Genomic DNA, 23236 nt, shown 5'->3' with positions numbered 1-23236 from the left:
TAAAGTTTTAGTTTTATTATTGTGGTATGTTTTCTACAGCAGGCTTGTAAAAATCAACCTCAACAACAATAAACTATGAGCATTATATGTAGTCATTGCAGCTAACCATCACCCCATTACAGTATACAAGTTCAATAGTTGGTGGTTCAACTTTGGTATAACTTCCTTTTAATTTGTGTGGTATCTCGAAGCAGTTCTCGCCTGCTCTCAGGCAGGAAGGTACTTTGCACACTGAACATATCCACACAGTTTGGGCTAGGTTTCTTCTTGAACTGCAAACTTTTTAAACGAGTGGATAAGCTGATGTTTATTGCTTTCATGGCAAATACTTTCTTCTATGAATGGCTTGTGTGCCTTGATATGAAATGACAAATTATATTTGTATACAAAGGATGAAGCAGCAGCCACTGAAATTACTACTGGAGCCAATTGTTTTTACATCTCTCAACAAAAGTGAATGTTGGGTCATTGTCATCATTTTCACCACTGTCAACACTGTTGTCCCCTCCCAGGGGACACTGTCTTGTAGTAGGCACCTTCAGTGCCAGGCGGGAGGGCTTGCGTGCTTCCGTGAAGTTGAGAGCTGTGCTAGCATTAGCATAGCTACTGGCAGGGTCACCAAAGCCAGATTGGTCTCTACTGAGGTGTAGTGAAGCCAGCTTCCCTAGGGGAGTAAATCTAATACAAATCCTGGTCCTCCAGGTTGTGAGTTGGGCATGGGGCTAACAAGCCTGCCTTGTAAAAATTTTATACCATTACTGAAACATTTAAGAGAGCAAACCAGATGGACACCTTGTTGACGACCTTTGGCTTGAAAACAAGAACAAGAATGAGGTTTTGGAATGTAAGAATGATGTTTGAGTAAGAAAATCTTGAACAAGTATCTAGGGAGATGGAATGATACAAATTGGTGATACTTGGACTGAGCGAAATGTGATAGAATGGTTTTGGGGAATTCGGGTTGAGAGACAGGAAGACACCTCCGTATTCAGGGAAAGAGGAAAGAAGACCATGAAAATGAAGTGAGTATACTACTGACAAGAGAAGCAAGGAGAAGCTTATTAGAGTGAAAGCTAATCTCAGATCATATTATTACAGTACAATTCGAGAGCTGAGTAAGAAATATATATCTTGTGCAGTGTTATGCACCCACAAAACATGCAGACACCCAAGAAAAGGACAACTTCTATCGACAATTGGGAGAGGTTCTAGCCAGGATCAAAAAGAAGGACATAAAAATTGTGATGGGAGACCTCAATGCCAACACTGATTGTGAAAATGAAGGGTTAGAGAAAGTTATGGGAAAACATGGTGCTGGAGTCCAAAATGACAACAGGGCGTTTTATTGCTATGTGCCTAAACAACAGGCTGGTTATTGCAGGATCGGTGTTCCCACACAAATGCTGCCATAAAATAACATGGCTCTCACAAGATGGCACGACACAAAATCAGATCGATCATTTTGCAATTAGCCAGATGTGGAGGCGTTCTTGACATGCGAAACAGAAGAGGTGCTGACTACAGAAGTGACCACCATCTTGTAATAGCTGAAGTGGTTAAAGATTGCTGCTATTTGTCATCAAGATGCAAACTGCAGGCAGAAAAGACTCAATATTAGAAAACTTCAAAACATGAACGTTAGAAAGAGAGTTTGTGCTGGAGTTGAAAAAACGATATAGTCAGTTGGAGGTGGAGGATCAAAGTGAGGAAGAGGCTAGTACACAAGTGGAGAGGAAGTGGAATAAAATCATGAAAACCTTCCTAAATTTCAGTGAGAAGGTATTAGGATTCCAGAACACCAGAAGGAAGCCATGGATATTTGATCATCCCAGTGCAGGGACAATTAAGAAAACAACGCCTGAGGGCAAGGTACAATGAAGTTCATCAGCAAGTGAAGAGAAGCACAAGAACTGATAGAAGAAATTGGGTAGAACAGCTTGCAGAAAGCTCAAGAGGCAGCAGAAAGGGCATTTCTTAAGAGCTATATATCATAACCAAACAGCTGTCCCAGAAAAGCTTTAACGAAAGTAAGCCAGTGAAGTCTAAAGAGGGTGAACTGTTGACCAACAGTGAGGAGGAGCTAAATCAATGGAAGGAATGTTTCAGTGAGGTATTCAATATTACCCTGATCCATCAAGAAGAACAAGAGCAGGAGGAACTAGACCAACAGGAAACATCTGCACTGCAAATCAATACTCATCCTCTCAGCAAGAGCAAAATTATCAAGGCTCATTAAGGCTGCAAGAATAACAAGGAACCTGGTGTAGACAGTGTTGTGGCACAAATCCTGAAGGCAGACTATGAAGTAAGAGCAGATATGTTACTGCCCCTGTTCCAATAAATTCTAGAATACAGACACCATCCCAAAAGATTGGAGGAAGGGAATCCTGATCAAGTTGCCCAAGAAAGGAGCTCTGAAGAAGTGCAACAACTGGTGTGGCCTCACACTTTTGGCAATACCAAGTAAAGTATTTTCAAGGATTGTTTTAAACTGTCTCAGAGTGCCCATGGATAGTAAGCTCAGGCAATAACAGGCTGATTTGAGAGAAAGCAGATCATGCACAGACCAAATCAACACCTTGAGGATCGTTATTAAGCACTCTATGGAATACTGGTCTCCTTTGTATCTGGCTTTTGTTGACTTTGAAAAAGCCTTTGATAGGGTACAGCGTGAAGCCATCTGGAAAACAATGCACAGTTACAGAGTACCTCCAAAGATCATCACTATCGTTAAGATGATCTACAGAGAATATACTTGCCAGGTGAAACATGATGGAAATCTCTCAGTACCAGTCAGTTTAAATTCTGGAGTAGGGCAGGGTCATTTGCTTTCGCCACTGCTGTTTTTTCTGACATTAGATGGTATCATGAAGAAGGTAACCTGAGAGAAAAGGAGAAGTATACAGTGGACTCTAAATGATCGCCTGGAGGACCTGGACTTTGCGGACATCTGCCTTCTGTCCCACACTTTCAAGGATATGAGTGAGAAGTTTAAGGAATTGGAAAGAGAAGCTCAGAGAGTTGGATTAAAAATAAACACGGCTAAGGGTAAAGAGCTTAGGACGAAAAGTAAGAACAAAAATGTACTAGCCGTGAAAGAAAAGGAGATTGGGCAGGTGGAGAGCTTTTGTTATCTGGGAAATATTGTTTCCAAAATTGGAGGGGCGACAGAAGACATCAAAAGTAGGATCAAAAAGGCAAAAGCTGCGACCAGTTTGGACACCTTGTGAAATAATGTTGAAGGTAAAGCTTAAAATCTTTGACTTACATGTAAAATCTGTTCTCTTTCACTGGTGTGAGACGTGGAAGGTGACAGCACAAATTAAAACAGGAATACAAACCTTCATAAACGAATGTTTGAGGACTATACTGGAAGTACACTGGCCAAATATTATCTCAAACCAGGAATTATGGCAACACACCCAACTATGGAAAGCCGAGATACCCGTAAAAGAAAGGAAATGGAGATGGACTGGACAAACCCTGAGAAGAGGCCAGCAGCGTATTTCAAAGCAGGCTTTAGAATGGAACCCACAAGGAGCAAGGAGGAGAGGCAGACCAAGGTCGATCTGGCGTAGGTCTGTTGAAGCTGGGGTGGCAGCCGTTTGCCACTCCTGGCGTAACATCAAGAAGATGGCAACAAACAGGGTCAGATGGAGAGCTCTAAAATGTGCCACATGAGAGTAGAAAGAACTAAGTCAAATAAGCCAACACTGTTGTCACTAGAAATAATTTCATCAAGAAATATTTGGTAACAGTCTTCCTCTGTTTTTCTTTTTTGGTGAAACATACTGAACGGAGAAAAAGAACCGAGATTAGCACACTAACCACACAGGAATCTGTCTGAAGTATAGAAAATTCTATTTGAATAAAAAGTAATATGAGGTGCTATCCAAAATTTTTGGACTGGTGCTGCCATCTGTTGAAAACCTTACCTTTGAACTAATGGTCACCATCACCCTCTAAGTAGTTCCCATCCGCACGTACACACCGGTCCCAGCACTTCTGCCACTGGTCAAAAGTTTTCTGGTGGTCCTGTTGTTTGAGGGTGTTTACACCACCAGCGATGCTTCTCGAATCCTCTCTAGAGTGTCGAACCAATGGCCTTTCAACATGAGTTTCAGTTTTGGGAATAGTGCGAAGTCGCAAGGTGCCAAATCTGGCAAGTACGGTGGGTGGGGTACAACCACCATGTTGTTTTTTGCCAAAAAGGTCATGGTGAGCAAGGATGTGTGACAGGGCGTGTTGTGATGCAGCAGCCAGTTCCCTTGTCGCCAAAGTTAGGGCTGTCATCGCCATTACAAAACATCACAGTAGTAAGCAGAATTCACTGTTTGGTTGGGTGGGACAAAGAAAACGATGATCATGCTCTTCACTTTGCTCTTCACCTGTCTCACTTTTTTGGGTCTTTGAGAGTCTGGGCTCTTCCACTGGGATGATTGTTGCTTTGTCTCTGGGTCGTAACCGTAAATCCAGCTCTCGTCACCGGTGATAACCTGTGACAAGAAGGTTGGATCATCATATGCAGTCTGACGAAGGTCCATGCACACTTCAACATGCTGTACCTTCTGATCAGCAGTCAAGATCCTTGGCACAAATTTTGCGGCAACACGATGCATGCCCAATTCATCAGTCAACATTTATTGACATAACCAACACTCACTTCACCTGCAAGGCCTTTGATGGTTCGATGTTGATCCGTATGAACCAATTTTTAAAGTTTGGCAACAATGTCTGGCGTTGTGCAGCTAACGGGCCTTCCAGTGAGAGCATCATCTTCGACATCTGTATGGCCCGCCCTGAACCAACTATGTCACTCAGACAGACATGTATGGTTCATGCTCTGTCCCCCAAACACTTGCTGAATCATTCCAACGGTCTCAGTAGCACTTTTCCCAAGATGCACACAGAATTTGATACACAAGCGCTATTCTGTTCGCGGATCCATTGTAAACTCGCCACACACCAGACACAGAGTATTACGGAAATCACTATGGACATGCAACACGTCCTCCCAGCTGAATGCCACTCCACAAACTGACTCATCAAATATGCAGCTCTCGCCACCTAGCAATGCAAAGATCTACTACTCCTATTTTCCAAATGGCAGCACCAGTCCCAAAAATTTTGGATTCCACCTTGTACTGCATGTAGATTTATGGAGGATCAACACACAAATATTAAAATTACTATCAAAAACAGCTGTATAAAAGAGGAACTACAGAGAGAAATGCATGACACTTCCATGAACACCAACAATGCATGAAATATCAACTCGTGTCATAAAAACGTGGCAAAAGTACTGCACTGTGAGTTGCCTACCATCTAGTGAAACTTAATAGTCATCAATTAGTTGGTTAGTTGAGACCATTACCAACCCCGAAGGGTAAATTGAAAAATGTAGTTAGCCACAGTGAGCACCACCTTTTCAAAGTGTCTACATATGTGGTAAGTTACAATGATGCCCACCCTTCAGAAAGTTATGGAATATTTGACACAATTGAAGTAATACAGTACTGCAGTAAAATTGATGGAATTGTTACTATCTACACAAAGCATACATTAAATTCAGCTTTCATTTGGCACTACTGTTTTCTTAACTGTACGTTTATTTTTATACTTTTACATATTAGTTAATGAGTTATCGATAACTGCTTTTCCTTTGAGGGGAGGATATAAAAAGAAATCTGCTGGCTAGGCATGAGGACCATCCTGTACCACTCGGCAATCAAGAAGAAATGTCCCTAACCACTCAAAACCCTAAACCTCTGTATGGTTCAGATTCATTGCCAACATCTTTGTGATCTGCTTCCAGGAAAAAGTCACCCTGACCTCATTCTTCCACAGCCTTAACACTTTCTCTCTCTCATTTGTTTCACCTGGTTCTACTCAGGCCCACATACTATTTTCCTGGATGTTTACCTCGTTCTCTCATAACTCCAGCCATACCTCTGCCCATATCAAGCCCACTAACCACAACAGCCTCTGCACTTTGATAGTTGTCATCCTTTCTGCAACAAAAACTCACTCCCATATAGTCAGCCACCCGGTGCATCTGTAGTAAGAAAAATTCCTTGGCCCAGTATGCTGAAGGCCTCACTACGGCCTTCATAGACAAGCACGATACCTCAAACCTAGTCTGCAGATGACTTCCTGCACCCTTTATCCTGTAGCAACCCCCAGAAACCTGCTGTGAAAGAGCACTCTTTAACGTACCTTACCAGCCTATAACAACTGGATCATATCTTTTGCCAGGGCTTTCACTGTGTTATCATGCCCAGAAAGAACATCCAACTCACAGTCCTTCCCACCCCTTTGAAAGTGGTAATCCACTGCCCACCTAATCTATGCAACATCCTTGTCCATGCTTATGCCATACCCACTATGAATCTCTTCCCAGTGGTTGAAACCTCTGTGGAAGGCCCAAGAGCAAGATATGTCTGATCCACCTGCCCACCCACTATATCCTCCTCCAGCCTTGTGACAGGATTATCCTATTCTACCAGAGGTAGGGCCATACTTGAAAGCAATCATGTCACACCAGCTACTCTGTCAATTGTGCACAGGATTTTATGTGGGCATCACCACCAAGCAGCTGACAACCTGAACGAAGGGCCACCATCAAACTCACCAACACTTAGCAACCCAGTTGCTAAACATGCTGTTGAGAACACCATGCTCAATTTCAATGGCTGCTTCACAACCTGGACCTAGTATAAAGCCCACTCATCAACAACCAACTTCTCTGAATTCTGTAGATAGGACTTACTGTTGCAAAACACCATTTGGTTCCGTAATCCTCCTGGCCTCAATCTGTGCCAACTTGGCTCATGATTACCCTAATTTCACTCATCCTACACTCCTAACCACATCTTCACAGTCTCCCTTTTCTTCTGTTGTAGGTGCAACCCCCCCCCCCCCCTTTCCTTTCCAATCCATTAACCTACTCCTTGTCAGTGAGTGCTATGGAGACCTCCCCTTACCTGTGGACAAAATGAGCTCACTGGTGCCACAGCCCTATCCCACACAACTGCAACCTTTTAAAGCTTTGGAGAAGATTCATCCAAAAGCTATCAAACTACGTAGACCTTTTTTCCCCTTCTCTTAGTTTTTTTTCAGTATCATGTTTTAATAATTGTAGCACATTAACCTAAATTGGAACGATCACATAGATAATATTGTGGGTAGAGCAAACTGAAGACTGCGATTCATTGGCAGAACACTCAGAAGGTGCAACAGGTCTATTAAAGAAACTGCTTACAACACGCTTGTCCACCCTATTCTGGAGTATTGCTGTGCGGTGTGGGATCCGCATCAGGTGGGACTGATGGATGACATCGAAAAAGTACAAAGAAGGGCAGCTCGTTTTGTATTATCGTGAAATAGGGGAGATAGTGTCACAGACATGATACGTGAATTGAAGAGGCAATCTTTAAAACAAAGGCGTCTTTCGTTGCGACGGGATCTTCTCATGAAATTTCCATCACCAGTTTTCTCCTCCAACTGCGAAAACATTTTTTTGGCACCCACCTACATAGGGGAGAAATGATCATCACGATAAAATAAGAGAAATCATGGCTTCCACAGAAAAATTTAAGTGCTCATTTTTCCCAAGTGCTCTTTGAGAGTGGAATGGTAGAGAGACAGCTGGAAGGTTGTTCATTCAACCCTCTGCCAGGCTCTTTATTGTGAATAGCAGAGTAATCACGTAGATGTAGATATATGAGGATGCTGACAGAATTCCACTCATAACGCATTAGGTGTGGCGACAAAGGCCTTGTTAACTGAAAGCTCATTTTGTGACAGTCTTTTTGTTGTGCCTATCTGCGACTCAGCATCTCTGCTATATGGTGGGCAGCAACTATCCTTTTCATAATATTGTATCAGGAATATTTGACAGTTTGATACAGCTTTTTGCAACATGCAGTACTGGTAGGTTCACTACAGTAGCTGAGATGTGAGGTCTTTATTATTTCATGTGTGAGTGATCCTGTCAATCAAAATCGGTTTTGCAATGAAGATTTGTCAATTTTTCCACATTTTATTCAAAAATGGGAAACTGAATGAACTTTAAATATTTATTTTGAGCTATTGTAATTACTACAATAAAGTTCAAAACATATTTATGAAACTGATCACATCAATGTCTACAGAGTTAAACTAAAATTATCACTTTCTAAAACAAGACAGCCGGCCGAAGTGGCCGTGCAGTTCTAGGCGCTGCAGTCTGGAACCGCGAGATCGCTACGGTCGCAGGTTTGAATCCTGCCTTGGGCACGGATGTGTGTGATGTCCTTAGGTTAGTTAGGTTTAACTAGTTCTAAGTTCTAGGGGACTAATGACCTCAGAAGTTGAGTCCCATAGTGCTCAGAGCCATTTGAACCATTTTTAAAACAAGACAGTAACTGACAACTAATTTCATAAAACATAACTGAAATTTAATAAAAGTCAATGTATTTTGCTGGTAAAAATTCAGCTGCGTGTGTAATCCTTGAGAGCCAACTTTGGCATATAATATAGTAAGATATAGTAACGTCTAAAGATCCTTAACATTTCCTTTGCTTTCCTGTTCAACTGGACTGTTATGGTCCATACATTGAAAGAATAATGGGGCACAAAACAAAATGTATAGAACTTTGTTAAGTACATATAACTGGTTTCAACCTTTGTATCAGGCCATTATTATGTGTATCTGAAACTTATAAAATGTTAATAAATACTGCCATGGGGATATAGATATTTTTTAACAGGGGACGAGAAAGAATACTTATACACAAATCTGCACACACAAGTCATCTAATTCCTGTAAATTATTGGGAGGGGGGTGATGAGCTCTGATGCCACATTCAGTCACATCCCAGATGTGTTTGATCAGGTTCAAATCTGGCAAGCTGGGTACTCAGCACATCAATTTGAACTCACCACTGTGTTCCTTGAACCACTCACACTACTGGCCACGTGACATGGTGCACTATTTTTTTGAATAATGCCACTACTGTCTGGAAACATCATCATTATGACAGAGTGTCCGTGGTCTGCAACCGATGTACAATACTCCTTGCCATCGTGGTATCTTGCACGAGCTCCATCATGGATGCCTACATGAATGTGCCCCAGAGCATAATGGAGCTGCCGCCAGCTTGTCTCTGTCCAGCAGTACATGTATCGAGGAGCTGTTCCCCTTGAAGATGACAGATTCGTGATCTCCCAATGGCATGATGATGAATGTATCGGGATTCATCAGACTATGCAACACGCTGTCCAGTGTCAATGGTCACGTGCCCATTTCAGTCATAGTTATCGATGTCGTGGTGTTAACATTGGCACATGCATGGGTAGTCAGCTGCAGAAGTCCATTGTTACAGTGTTTGGTGCACTGTGTGTTTAGACACACTATTACTCTGCCCACCACTGAAGGCTGATGTTAATTCCACCAAAGTTTGCAGCCTGTCTAGCATCTGTAATGAGAGGTGGCTGCCCAATCCCACAACATCTGAATGTGGTTTCACCTTAGTTTCAGCACGTGTTAAAGCACTCACCGCAGCACTCCTTGAACACCCAAAAGTCATGTAGCTTCTGAAATGCCGTGCCAAGCCTTTGGGCCACTAAAATCTGCCCTCAGTCAAACTCGCATAGATCAAGCGCCTTCCCTATTCTACACACAGAGAGCACACTCACTGATACTACAGGCATCGTGTGTGTGTCTGACTAGCAGCCATTCCTCGCCAGGTGACGTTGCTGCCATCAACTAGAGGGATTTATATCAATAGTAGTTCAGTGGTCATAATGTTCTGGTTGATCAGTCGTACAGTACATCATCAGAAATAATAGACAACTTACATTTTGTTGCAGGAAAGCAGCGTCAAATGGTAAAAACAGTAAAAGTCAAGCAGATTTCGGAAAGTTTCACACCAAATGATGTCATGAGAAAAATGGGTATATCGTAATTATGAAAACTGTACAACTTAATACATTAAAACTGTTAACATGATTTAGCTTAAAAAGTATTATATTTTGACATGTTTCACAATTGCATGTTTTTCCAAATAAAATGCTGAAAAAATTATTTGGGATTAATGAAAGTGTAAAGTAGTTGCAATGAACAAGGACCACAAGTCAAGTACAAAATCTTTAAAGGAAGTTGTCAGTAACTGGGTGGAAGATATCTAAGAAATTGATGCTCTTTAATGTGCACTGCTCATTAAGCATCTTTTTCTTGGCTTTTTCAGGTGAGTGTAAATTTCTCCCTCTTCCCTGTATGAAGGATTACAAGAGCTTTTTTTTTATACAGTATACCTTGTGACTGTTTTGTATAAGGCGAGCTGCAAACGTGCATTTACTTCCTATGCTTTTCTTGTTAGTGCCACCTGTTCCTCATATCACATTTTGAAATTTCTTCCAGTATGCCTGATGTAAATTGCCTTACAGTCACAGCAGTGAATTTTGTACACTGCTACTATTTTGGTATACGCCACATGTGTTAATGACATGTATTAAAAGGCATAAAAGTGACAGTTGAGATTTGTGCGTAATTTGTACATTATATTTTTTTTTAAAAATTACCTAGTCTTTATGAGACCTGGTCACTGAAGAGCAACAATACAATATTTTTTAATGTAGTACCTCATTTTGGATCAACTGATTCATTTCTACACTAGTCAAATTTTACATTTATTAACAACCATGCTACAATAGCCATTATTCTGTGCTATATTTTGCAACCAGCCAAATTAATTTAACTTCCTTGGTATGTACAGGCAATTTAAGCAGTCTGTTGATTGCTGAATGAAAAAAGGCCATTTTATATTGAGCAATACGACAAGATGCAGCTGGAATAACAGCTTCAGGAGATGAAGGTTTATGATAAATGCCAAAAACATGTCTGAGTTCAGTCAGTGATGGAAAGATCTAAGAAATGAATAGTGTTATTTCACTGGTGCTCGACCGTGAAAGTAATATGATTGTGCGTTTGACTAAATGCATTTACGAATTGGTCAATTTCTTATTATGAGCCATGGACTAAGACAAGAATGTCATCAACACATAAGTAGCACACTATACAAGTGTTAATTTCAGCATTATTGACAAAAATATTTGCCAGTATACCTGCCAACAGAGATCCAATATCTAATGCATCTTTTGAAGGAAGATCTTGTCTCGAAACAAAGTAATAGCACTGTAGCATGATTAGTACTGTAGTATGATTTCAAATAACTCTAATTTCTATGATTGTCCCACAGGAAAGTGTCTTGTGCATCAGCAAACTAGTTTTAGTAAGTTATTGTTTGTTCACAGAAATATTAGCATGCATTCTTCCTTATAGAGAGTGTTAGCAGTTACACAAATGTGTGTAATTGTTTCTGTAAGTTCTTAGTTGTTTGTACAGAGTAATTGTTTTGGAAGGTATAATGATCTTTTAGTACTTCATTGAGTTATTTTTCCCAAATAAGTTGTTAGGTTTGTCTGTAACATTAACTATTGGACTGGACTACAGCCCACAACAGTTACTGGTGGTTTAAATTTTACTCATTAGAGATCATACCTTTACGCTCGACTTTGATACCTAGTTCACTGCAACTATATTACATTTTTGTTAATTCCAAGTAATTACTTTCAGCTTTTTATTTGAAAAATACACACTTACAATGCTGAAACGTGCCAGTATTTAACTCTTTAAGCTAAAGCATGCTAACAGTTTTAATGTATCTGACTGTACAGTTTTTATAATTACAACATGCCCATTTTTCTTGTGATCTCATTAGGCATGAAACATTTTTAAATCCACTCGATTTACTGTTTTTATCATTTTATGTAGCTTCTCTACAGAATAATGTAAGTTGTTTATTCTTTCTGAACTGAGTGTACATATGTAAGTACTATCTCATTTCCTATTATACAATAAGCATCTACAGACCCATCATATTATATAACATTTGGCAGTTTCAGATACACTTGATAATATCTACATCTACATGGATACACTGCAAATAACATTTAAGTGACTGGCAGAGGGTTCATGGAAATAGCCTAATACGAAGGTCAAAACTGGTCTTGTACTTAATAAAGCACTATTTAAATAACTGGACTGGCTTTTCGTTAATTGAACAACAGTTGCAGAATCGGCATCATCAAAACATGGACAAACTAACGAAACAAAGTGTGACACTGTGTATACTGTATTAGTCAGTCATAGCCAACAGATGGGAGTCCTGCATTTGATGTTTGTAAAGTACTGTAGCTGCATGTTAGAACTCATGGTAACAGTTCTTGTAGAACAAACTTAATTTGGATAATATTCACTGAACTGTGTAGATGAAGTTTAATTTTCATACATAAAGGTTTGACTCCAGCAAAAAATGTGCCTCAAAGTTACTTTTTGGAATACTAATGATCAGAGGATCCATCTCAACATTGATAAGAGAATCCAGAAATAAATTATAATGGAATTTGAACAACATATCTGTCACTAACAGTTAGAAAAACATAAGTAATTTTTCTATTGCACTCTCACTTTGCTCATTTGATTTCATTTGCTTAATATGCCATATACTCATTACTGTCTTGGGTACATCACTGACTTTGAATACTGAGTTGCTGATGACAAAATTAGGAATTTACTTTCTTCTAGAAACTTCAGGTTGAAGTTGTTTTTCTCCTCATAATATTCTAGGACATTCTAGTCTATTACACTATTGCAGAGAGTTTACTATATTGTATTACAAAGAACAGACACTACAATATAATGAGCCAAAGTGCTCTGAGCAAAGAATCTGTTGTAGCTAAGATAGAAAACTGCACAAACACAAAGTAAGAGAGTAGTATTTTACATTTTGGCCTTACTGTGACAATCAAAATGATCAATATTATTACCTGCATTCCCTTCAAGACTTTCAGGAATGTGTAAGCCATACCTCCTCCAATTATCATCTCATTTACTTTGTCAAGCAAATTTTCTATTAGTTGGATTTTGTCTGCTACCTTTGCACCTCCCAGAATTGCTAAGAAGGGGCTGAAATTGAAAAACTATGTAGAAGCACACTCGTCAATTTCAACTATGAGCAAATATTTAAAAACCATTTGTGAATCACAGATTTCAGTTACCGTTCTGGGTTATCGAGGGCTTTAGCAAAGTACGCCAGCTCTTTCTTCAACAGAAAGCCAGATGCTCTCTGATCGAAACCCTCTCCCATCATAGAGCTGTGCGCTCTGTGTGCTGTTCCAAATGCATCATTTACATAAACATCACCCAGTTTCCTCAGAGATTCTCTGAACTTTGCAACATCTTCTGGGGAGGCTTTGATCTGCAAACAAACAATTACATCATTATTACTCCAATCAAAAAATTTATTCATGAAACAAATCAATCTACCAACACAATAATAAAATAAACCTCCACTCAGGACACTGTCGCTAAAATGCAGTAGCATAGTTTTCTTATCTCATGATATTGTTTCACAAAATATGCTGCAATTAGTAGCATTTCTAAATGTTTTAACAGAATGCAATGGCACCAATGACATCCTGGGAAAAATAATAAATAAATAAAAATATTAAAAAATAATAAATAAAAATATTTAAAAAAATTTCAACCACTATCTGTGCAGCAATGACACACATAATGTGAGTGTACTGAAACCACGCAATGTTGCCACATACTAAGAAGGTTGTGAAGTAACAATACAATGAGTTTATGTCACAGCAAATGCCATTTTCTGCAGGTATTTTCTTAGTTAAATTAGTGCATAATGGACATTACATCATGTTTATGTCACCAGGTAATGAAATGTGAGACCAGACAAAATAATCAGACAACACTCTTATTACATTGTGATCAATATCTTATTCAGTGAAACAGTGGTCAGCTCAGCTCTGTTTTTCAAGATGAAAACATTCATTTCAAATGTGTGTCTCCATTCACTAAATAGACTTCCACATAAAATACATTAAGAGCAATGACAAAATAATCTCGGGTTGACAGCTGAGTCAATGCATCATTCTCCAGCAATGTTTCAGCATGTTTCTTACTTATCTTCAGGCGAAGTGTGGGGTTCGTGGGGTTCATGTCTCATCTGGGTCTTTATATCTGCCAGACAATGGGCTTCTCTGCATCCTTGGCACCAGCCAGGTTAATCAGGCGCGAGTGGAATCTGTGCAGTGGCGCGTGGTGCGGGGCAGCAACAATCGCTGGGTCCTGGCATCTCCTCTCAGTGCAGCCTGTTTCTTCCATCAGCCACCACCATCCTGCCTCCATCAACAGACTCTTGTCGTATTGTTGGTAATTTTGCGTCTCACTTGGTGCTGAGTTGGAAGCCACCATCCCGGTTGACCAGGTTATTAACACACACCTCCACTGCCTCTTTAATAACAGAGTCCCAGAAATCTTTTGCTCTACACAGCATCTTTGTTCAAATTGTAACTTATGTTCTTCAGTGAGGTTGTGCTCCACTACCATGGATTTCTCTTTTTGTCTGAGGATAATGCTTCTCACAGATGCAGAAATGCATTGTATAATGCAATGCTGCATGTGTCCAATATATTGTTTTCCACATTCACAGGAGATGCCGTAGACACACAGTGTTCTTAGATCCAAGCTGCCCTTCATTGAGCCCAGCATATTCCTGGTTTTTGCTGGAGGATGGGAGACGGTTTTGATCTTTTTCTTCAGTATCCTGGTAATCTGTGGCATTGTGGCCCTGCATGCTGGAGGAACACCAGGCCCTTGTTGTCCTTTTCTTCCTGAAGGTCCTTCTTGCACATCTTGAGAGCGCCTCTAATCTGAGTTTCAGTGTAGTCATTCCTCTGGAAGGTTTGCTTCAGGTACTGCATCTCAGTAGGTAGACTGTCCTTGTAGCATATGTCACGAGCTCTGTGGACAAGGGTAGTGGGCACAGATTTCCACTGTGCTGGGTGATAGCAGTTGTTGGTGTTGAGGTACAAGTCCATGTGTGTAGATCAAGTGTCCCTGAGTGCCGTCTTTATTAGGACATCGAGGAAAGGTAAGCACACATTTTCTTCTAATTCCATTGTGAACTTAATGCTCTAATGTATGCTATTCAGATGGTTGAGAAGCTCTTTTAGGTGTCCTGGCCAAGCAGCCAAACTGTGAAAGTATCATCCATGTACCGATAAAAGACCTTGGGTTTAAGATGTGCTGTTTCCAAGGCAATTCCTCGAAGTATTCCCATATACAGATTGGCGATACATGGTGCCAGAGGGGATCCCACAGCAACTCCATCTACATGTTGGTAAAACTTGCCCCCACATTGGAAATATGTGGTTGTGAGCACGTGGCGAAATAATTCCACTGTGTCTTCATCAAAATTATTCTCAAGTAGTTTCAATAAGTCCTCTAGCGGTACCCTTGTGGAGAGAGATGTGACGTCAAAACTGCATTTTTGTCAAGAAGCCACTCCTTGAGTGCCTTAACAAACTCCGTGGAATTCTGGATGTGGTGGGGACATTTACACGTGAGGGCTTGAGTAGTTGTGTCAGATGTTTGCCTGTACCATAGGTAAGAGAATTTATTGTGTGTACTATCAGGAGTAGTGGTACCTCCTCTTGTGTATCTGGGGAGCTCTGGGGTAAAGCCTTTTTACCAGGTCCTGGTTCAGACCTGAGTTGTTAAGAAGACCGATGGTCTTTCTAGTCACAGCTGTTGTAAGGTCCTTCTCCACTTGTCTGTAGGCCTGGCCCTGCAACAGTGACTTAAATCTTTTCCCAGTTGTCAGCCACTCTTAGGAGCAGCATCACTTTACCTTTCTCTGCTGGTAGAATGCCAGTATCCTCATCATCTCTGAGGCGGCGTATCATCCTGCTTTCCGCCGCCAAGAATGCCCAAAACCAACATCTAGGCAGTAGAATGCAGGGTGAAACACAACCTCACAGAAGATAAGGATATTGGTATTCTACCAGCACACAAAGGGAACACAACACTCCTGCTAAGATTGGCTGACTACAGGGACAAGATTAATTCCCTGTTGCAGGACCAGGCCTACAAACAAGCGATTAAGGACCCTACAACAGCTGTGATTGGAAAGACCATCGGTCTTCTCAAGATCTCAGGTTTGGATCAGGGCCTGGTAAAAAGGCTTCACCCCAGAGTTCCAATTCCAAAACAGCTATATGGGCTTCCCAAGATACACGAGAGGGAGGTACCACTACACCTGATAGTAGACTGGTTAATTCTCCTACCTATGGTATAGCCAAACACCTGGCACGACTATTCAAGCCTCTCGTGGGTAAATGTCCCCACCACATCCAGAACTCCACGGAGCTAGTTAAGACACTCAAGGAGTTGTGTCTGTACAAAAATGATATTACGGTCACCTTTCACGTAACATCCTTCTTCACGAGGGTGCTGTTAGAGGACTCCTTGAAACTGCTTGAGAATCATTTTGATGAAGACAGAGTGGAATTATTCAGCCACATGCTCACAACCAAGTATTTCCAATCTGAGGGCAAGTTTTACCAATAGGTGGATAGAGTCACTGTGGGATTCCCACTGGCACCATGTATCGTGAACCTGTACATGGAGTACTTCGAGGATATCGCTTACGAAACAGCACACCTTAAACCCAAGGTCTTATTGGTAAGTGGATGAGACTTTTGCAGTCTGGCCACATGGCGAGGACACCCCAAAAGAACCTCTCAACCATCTGAACAACATACACAAGAACATCAAGTTCACAATGGAATTCGAAGAAAATGAGTGCCTATCAATCCTCGATATTCTAATGAAGAAGAAAACAGACGGCACACCAGGACCCTCATCTACCAAAAGAGCACGCACGCACGCACGCACGCACGCACGCACGCACGCACGCACGCACGCACACACCAAAATGGAAATCTATTCTCACTACCCTTGTCCGCAGAGCTCATGACATGTGCGATAAGGACAGTCTACCTATTGAGATGCAGCAAATGAAGAAACTCTTCCAGAAGAATGGCTACACTGAAACACAGATTAGACACGCTCTCAATACGGGCAAGGACGACGACCTCCAGGAAGAAGATGACAAGGACCTGGAGTTCCTCCAGTGTGCAAGGCCGCCCACGGCCCACGGCAAAGATTACCAGGATACTGGAGAAGAACAAGATAAAAAGTCAGGAATATGCTGGACTCAATGAAGGACAACTTGGGTCTAAGAACACTGGGTGTTTACACCATCTCCTGTGAATGTGGAAAACAATATATCGGACAGACACAATGTTGCATCACACAACGCATCTCCGAACATGTGAGAAGCGCTATACTCAGACAAAAGGAAAAATCTGCGATAGCGGAGCACAGCCTCCGAGAAGAAGGCACATTTCAATTTCAAAAAACCAAGATGCTATGTAGAGAGAAAGGTTTCTGGGACTATAAAGAGGTGGTGGAGATATGAGTCAACGATAACCTGGTCAACCGGGATAGTGGCTTCCAACTCGGTACCGCATGGGACACAACATTAGCAAGAATAAGAGGAGTGTGCACTGATGGAGGCAGGACAGTGGCAACTGATGGAATAAACAGGCCAAACCAAGACTAGCCACTGGGACCCGCCACCCGCAGTCCCCCCCCCCCCCCCCCCCAAACCATGTGCCGCAGTGCCAATTCCGCATGCATTTGTTTGCCCAATCAGCACTGAGGATGCAGAGAAGCCCGTGGTCCAGCGACTATGAAGATGCAGATGAGACATGAACCCAATACCTTGCCTGAAGATGAGAAGTAAGAAACTTGCTGAAATGTTGCCGGAGAGTGACATAGTGACTCGGCTGTCAAATCGATATTTTAGCACCAAGATTCACTGAGAAAGCCTGCAGTCTCATAATATTAACAGCAGTTTACAACTCTCAAAAGAGAGAAAAGGCAGACAGAAACAAACAGAAAACATAATAAACATGATGTTTTGGAATTTTCAAGACAGTTATTCCAGTAGAAGGAAAGACAAATAAGAAATAACTGCCAAAGAAAAGAATACGCCATAGGCCAAGTGGCTGTGGAATCATTCTGTACCCCATCCAGCATAGCTAAGGTGTTTTTGTGATGGCTCAGAACTATTAATAATATGTAACAGCAGAAACACTCATTTCAATGCACGAACTGAAAATTTGTAGATCAAACATCATGGCAGGTACTGGAAAAAAATTAAGACTGCAAACATTAACTCAAGGCCATAGAAAGGAAAGATTTGAAACTAAGCCAAAATTAAAAAGATAAAAATATATACTGTATCAAACCAGTGACAAAGTCTGAAAACTGAAGCATGAAACGGAAGAGCACCATGGCAGGAAAAACAAGAACCTAGTTTGTAAAAAAACTTTTACACTGGGAATAGGTGGATGCCAAAAGCCAAGCAAGTGCTTTTGGCTCAATCTCTCCTCTCCAAAATTCAGATGCATTACTGACAACCACCTCATCTAAATGACATCACTATGAAGCATCTGCTACTATGCTCCAGAATCTTTTCAACGACATAATTAAGCACTTTCATTATACAAATTTCTCTGTGGCCTTTCATTTACATAGTGCCAACAGTATTTGTCAATTAGTTGATAAATAACTTGCCTACTCCCTCAGATGTCACTCTTCATTTCACTGATTGTACTTAATCACTGATGGGTCAGCAGTACATGGTACTGAGCAGATTTTACAATAGGATGACTATTGTGCAGTATCACAGTGGGCACATTTGATATCCAACATTAAGGTCTGTTGCACCCTGGCTATTAAATCAAAGGTGCATTTAGATGAACTATATTTTATGGCAGTATTTCGCAGTACTAGAGATCCTGTCAACAATGCTGCAATGTGGCTCCAATAGACAGCACTTCTGCAGGATGGCTGGGCAATATTGCTGATGTTCAAAGCAGTTGCCAACATATTGCCCATGGGTCGTCAGTGTTTTCCAGTGAGGGTGGAGATTATTTCATGTTGCAGGGCAATATCTATATGTACTTGTCTGTAAATGCTTCCCTCTCACATTCATCTGTGTATCCTATTTCTCTCACTGAAAACAATGAAGTCACATGCCTGAGTGAAAACTGAATCATTTTGCTTTTGTTCGAATGTTTCCACTTGTACAAATAGGCATGTGTTGTTTATTGTGCACAATAATATGGTAGCAGACAAACATGCTATAAGTGTGATTCTTTTCCGACCAGCTACTGGACATCACAATGTAGCCTTTACACAGATTGCAATCTGAAAAACCACAGTTCGCAAGCTGTTGCCGAAGCTCTCTTGAATCATCTTTATGAAGCGCACAAAAATTTCTGAAGCCTTTGGACCTATGCCACATGCGAGGCAAAAAAGTTGCATTAGAAGAATGGATGTGCAGGTGGCAGTGTGATGGTTTGCATTTGGCATCAGGAGTTTGTAGTGCTCTCCAATGGACAGATGGGAGAAGGCCAGGACTTTAAACCGAGAGATCAACAGCCGAACATGTGCCATGTGCCATACTGTAATGTTTGGGGGCACCTGTATTTAAGAGGCAGATGTCGAGTTGTGACAGTAAATTTTCAACATCTATGCCTCGGCCATTAAGCACAGTGCCACACCACAAGGAGTTATGGGCATTCAAATCTCCCAAAAGTAGGAAAGGTTTACGGAGTTGATCAATCAGTGCAGCCAATGTGTTCCCCCAGCTTCAAGAGTGGTTTGAAAGGGCACAGGTTCACTGCATACTGAGTTCAGGACATAGATGCAAACTCCACCTTACACTCGATTATAGTCACTACAGTTCCTGTAGTATCCCTTAGAGCCATGAAGGGCAGGGGTCCACATCGCCGGGAAATAGGTTTCCTGGAGGGCAATGCAGAAAGCAGGTGTAAAGCTTAAGAGTTGCTGTAGCTCAGCCAGGTGGTGGATAAAAACGCCGCAATTCCACTGGAGGATGGCGTTATCGTGAGGCTGGGAAGGCAAGAAGCACCCAAGGAGGCATGTTATGCCTTAGGGTCACCTGCTGCCACCGATTGAGTATTTGTAGCCATTTCTAAGGTGGATGAGGCATCAGTGAGATCCAGGTCCACAGAGGACACTAAGATCTCCACTGCATCCTCAGATGCAGAATTGATAGAGAGTGGTGGTGTTGGGGCCACCAGAGGGTCCTGTTTCTTAGCAGACTACTACTTAGTTTGCTTACTTGCTCACTTCTCTTTAGAGGCTTGCTGGGAAGATTTGTCTGAAGCAGTTTCAGGCATGGAGGAAGACCGTGAAGCTCTTCATCCAGCAGCTTTTGGCTCCTTGAGCGACTGACGATTGTCCACTGAGGCATTAGTGGAGACCTTGGGGGAGAGGGCTCCAAAGGACCCCTCCCACATGAAAGGATATTGTTGCTTCTCCTCCCCTGCTTTGGGGGGGGGGGGGGGGGGGGGCGGGGCTTGCTCCCAACGTAGTTGCTTTGGGAGCAACAGAGGAAGCTTTGTCCTCTACCAACAAGGGGGCGGATATATTCCGGTGGCCTGGAGGGCCCACTGTTCGTGGCACAGAGTGGGGAACCACTGGCACTTGGGACAGCGATGGTGACGTAGCTACAGCATACGTCGACATCAACTGAATGGGGTGTAAACCGAATGGGGTGTAATCTTTCAAATTTACGTTTAGCCTCTGTATAAGTCAACCGGTCCAGGGTCTTGTACTCCATGATTTTCCACTCCTTTGGAGTACTGGGCAGTCTGGCAAGCAGGGTGAGTGGTGCTCTCCACAGTTGATTCAAGTGGGAGGTGGCGCACATGGAGTACCTAGGTGCAGTGGATGTCCGCTGTCTTGACATGTGGTGCTGGAAGTGCAGCGGGAAGACATGTGTCCGAACTTCCAGCACTTAAAGCACTGCACAGGGGGAGGGACGTAGTGTTTAACATCACAGAGGTAAACCATCACCTTGACCTTTTCAGGCAATGAATCACCTTCAAAGGCATAGATGAAGGCACCGGGTCCCCTGTAAATGCACCGGATGAAATGAAGACCCGCCGTTCTAGATTGGCGCGGATCTCGTCGTCAGACTGCAAGAGGAGATTGCGATGGAAAATGTCGTAACTGCCATCTGCTTCACATCTGCTGTGCACCAAGCTATGTAAATTTAAGTATTAACTGTGTTTTTCTTATTTGTCACTTCTTTTTCCGTGTGTTTTTGCTTTTAGGAAGCTTTAATTTTCGAGTACTAGTAATATTATTCCGTAGATTTCGTGTGTTTTGAATACAGTCCAGAGACAGTTAGTGCTTATTTTCATTGTTTCCAACAAGAAGTGTGTAGTAACCACAGTTTAGTCAGCTATCAGTTGCCTTTAGTGAATTAGCAGTCTAGTTAAAAGTTGATTACTTAACTCTCTACAGTAATTTGTTGATTTCTTAGGATGGATAGGATATGTGACTGCTGTGTACAGACACAGGAGGAGCTGGACACTGTTCACGAACAGTGGAACGTGCTGATGGCCACGGTCAGCCGTCTTCAGGCTACTGCCTCTGAGTGTAGCGGCAGTGGGGAGTCTGGTGCGTCGTATGGTACACCCCCGGTGTTACATGCTTCACCCACGGTCCCTGCCGTCAAGACATCTTCGTGGGTACCGGGTGCGGTTGGGCCACCCTCTCCCCAAGGGAAGTGGCGGGTTCAATGGCGTTCACGCCGCATGAGGCGGAGGGTCAATGTGTAGGCTGGTCGTGTGGCATCGCCCACTCTGCCTGTTAGTGGACATGTCGCCACTCTTTCAGCAATATCCGAGCAGGCACATGGGGGAGGGGTTTATTAGTGATTGGGACCTCCAATGTTAGCGGGTGATGGAGCCCATTAGGGAAATAGCGGAAAGGTTGGGGAAAAAGGCCAGTGTTCACTCTGTCTGCTTGCCGGGGGTCTCATCCAAGATGTGGAGGAGGCCCTGCCGGCGGCGATAGAGATCACTGGGTGCACCCGACTGCAAATTCTTGCTCATGTCAGCACCAATGACTCCTGCCGTTTGGGTTCAGAGATCACCCTCAGTTCATACAGGCGGTTGGCGGAGTTGGTGAAGGCGGAAAGCCTCGCTCGCGGGATGGAATCTGAGCTAATTATTTGTAGAGTCGTTCCCAGAACGAATCACGGTCCGCTGGTTTGGAGCCAAGTGGAAGGATTAAACCAGAGGCTCAGACAATTCTGCGGAGATCTGGGGTGCAAATTTCTCAACCACCGCTATCGGATGGAGAAATGTAGGGTCCCCCCAATAGCTCAGGCGTGCACCACATGCAGGAAGCAGCTACAAGGGTAGCAGAGTACGTGTGGAGTGCACATGTGGGTTTTTTAGGTTACAGAATTCCCTCCCTAGGCCCGACAAGATGCCTCCTGAGATGCGACAAGGTAGCAGTAGGCAAAACGCAACAGGGAATGACAATATCAATGTGGTAATAGTAAACTGCAGGAGCATTTATAGAAAGGTTCCAGAACTGCTCTCATTAATAAACGGTCACAATACCCACATAGTACTAGGGACGGAAAGTTGGCTGAAACGAGATGTAAACAGTAATGAAATCCTTAACTCAGATTGGAATGTATACCGCAGAGACAGGCTGGACTGTGAAGGGAGAGGCATTTTTATAGTGATAAAAAGAGTATCGAAGGAAATAGATGGAGATCCGAAATGTGAAATAATTTGGGTGAAGGTCACGGTTAAAGCAGGCTCAAACATAATAATTGGATGTCTCTAGAGGCCCCCTGGCTCAGCAGCTGTTGTGCCAGAACACCTCAAGGAAAATTTGGAAAATATTTCGAGTAGATTTCTCGACCATGTTACAGTTCTGGGTGGAAATTTTAATTTACCAGATATAGACTGGGAGACTCAAACACTTATAACAGGTGGCAGAGACAAAGAATCCAGTGAAATTTTTTTAAGTGCATTATCTGAAAACTACCTTGAGCAGTTAAACAGAAAACCGAGGCGATAACATTAGACTTCCTGGGGACAAACAGGGAATCAGTGATCATAAAGCAGTTACAGCATCGATGATTTCAGCCGTAAATAAAAATATTAAAAAAGGTAGGAAGATTTTTCTGTTTAGCAAAAGTGACAAAAAGCAGATTTCAGAGCACTTGACAGCTCAACACAAAAGTTTTATCTCAAGTACAGATAGTGTTGAGGATCAGTGGACAAAGTTCAAAACCATCGCACAACATGCATTAGGCGAGTATGTGCCAAGCAAGATCGTAAGAGATGGAGAAGAGCCACTGTGGTACAACAACCGAGTTAGAAAACTGCTACAGAAGCAAAGGGAACTTCACAGCAAACA

At 42.3% G+C, this 23236-nt stretch overlaps 1 protein-coding gene across 1 annotated transcript in view; it reads right to left on the bottom strand.

The window, feature by feature from the left end:
- Positions 1–23236, bottom strand: part of LOC126418825 (phosphoglycerate kinase) — a 64641-nt gene that overhangs the window by 30436 nt on the left and 10969 nt on the right. Inside the window, exons 4-5 of the mRNA XM_050085805.1 lie at positions 13102–13301; positions 12871–13009 (exon numbers count right to left, since the gene is read on the bottom strand). Coding sequence (XP_049941762.1) covers positions 12871–13009; positions 13102–13301 — 339 coding nt within the window. The remainder of the gene's footprint in view (positions 1–12870; positions 13010–13101; positions 13302–23236) is intronic.

Source organism: Schistocerca serialis, chromosome 9, assembly GCF_023864345.2.
Source record: "Schistocerca serialis cubense isolate TAMUIC-IGC-003099 chromosome 9, iqSchSeri2.2, whole genome shotgun sequence".
NCBI lineage: Eukaryota > Metazoa > Arthropoda > Insecta > Orthoptera > Acrididae > Schistocerca > Schistocerca serialis.
The sequence above is the reverse complement of the archived record's forward strand: the minus strand, read 5'-3'. Positions and strand labels throughout refer to the sequence as shown.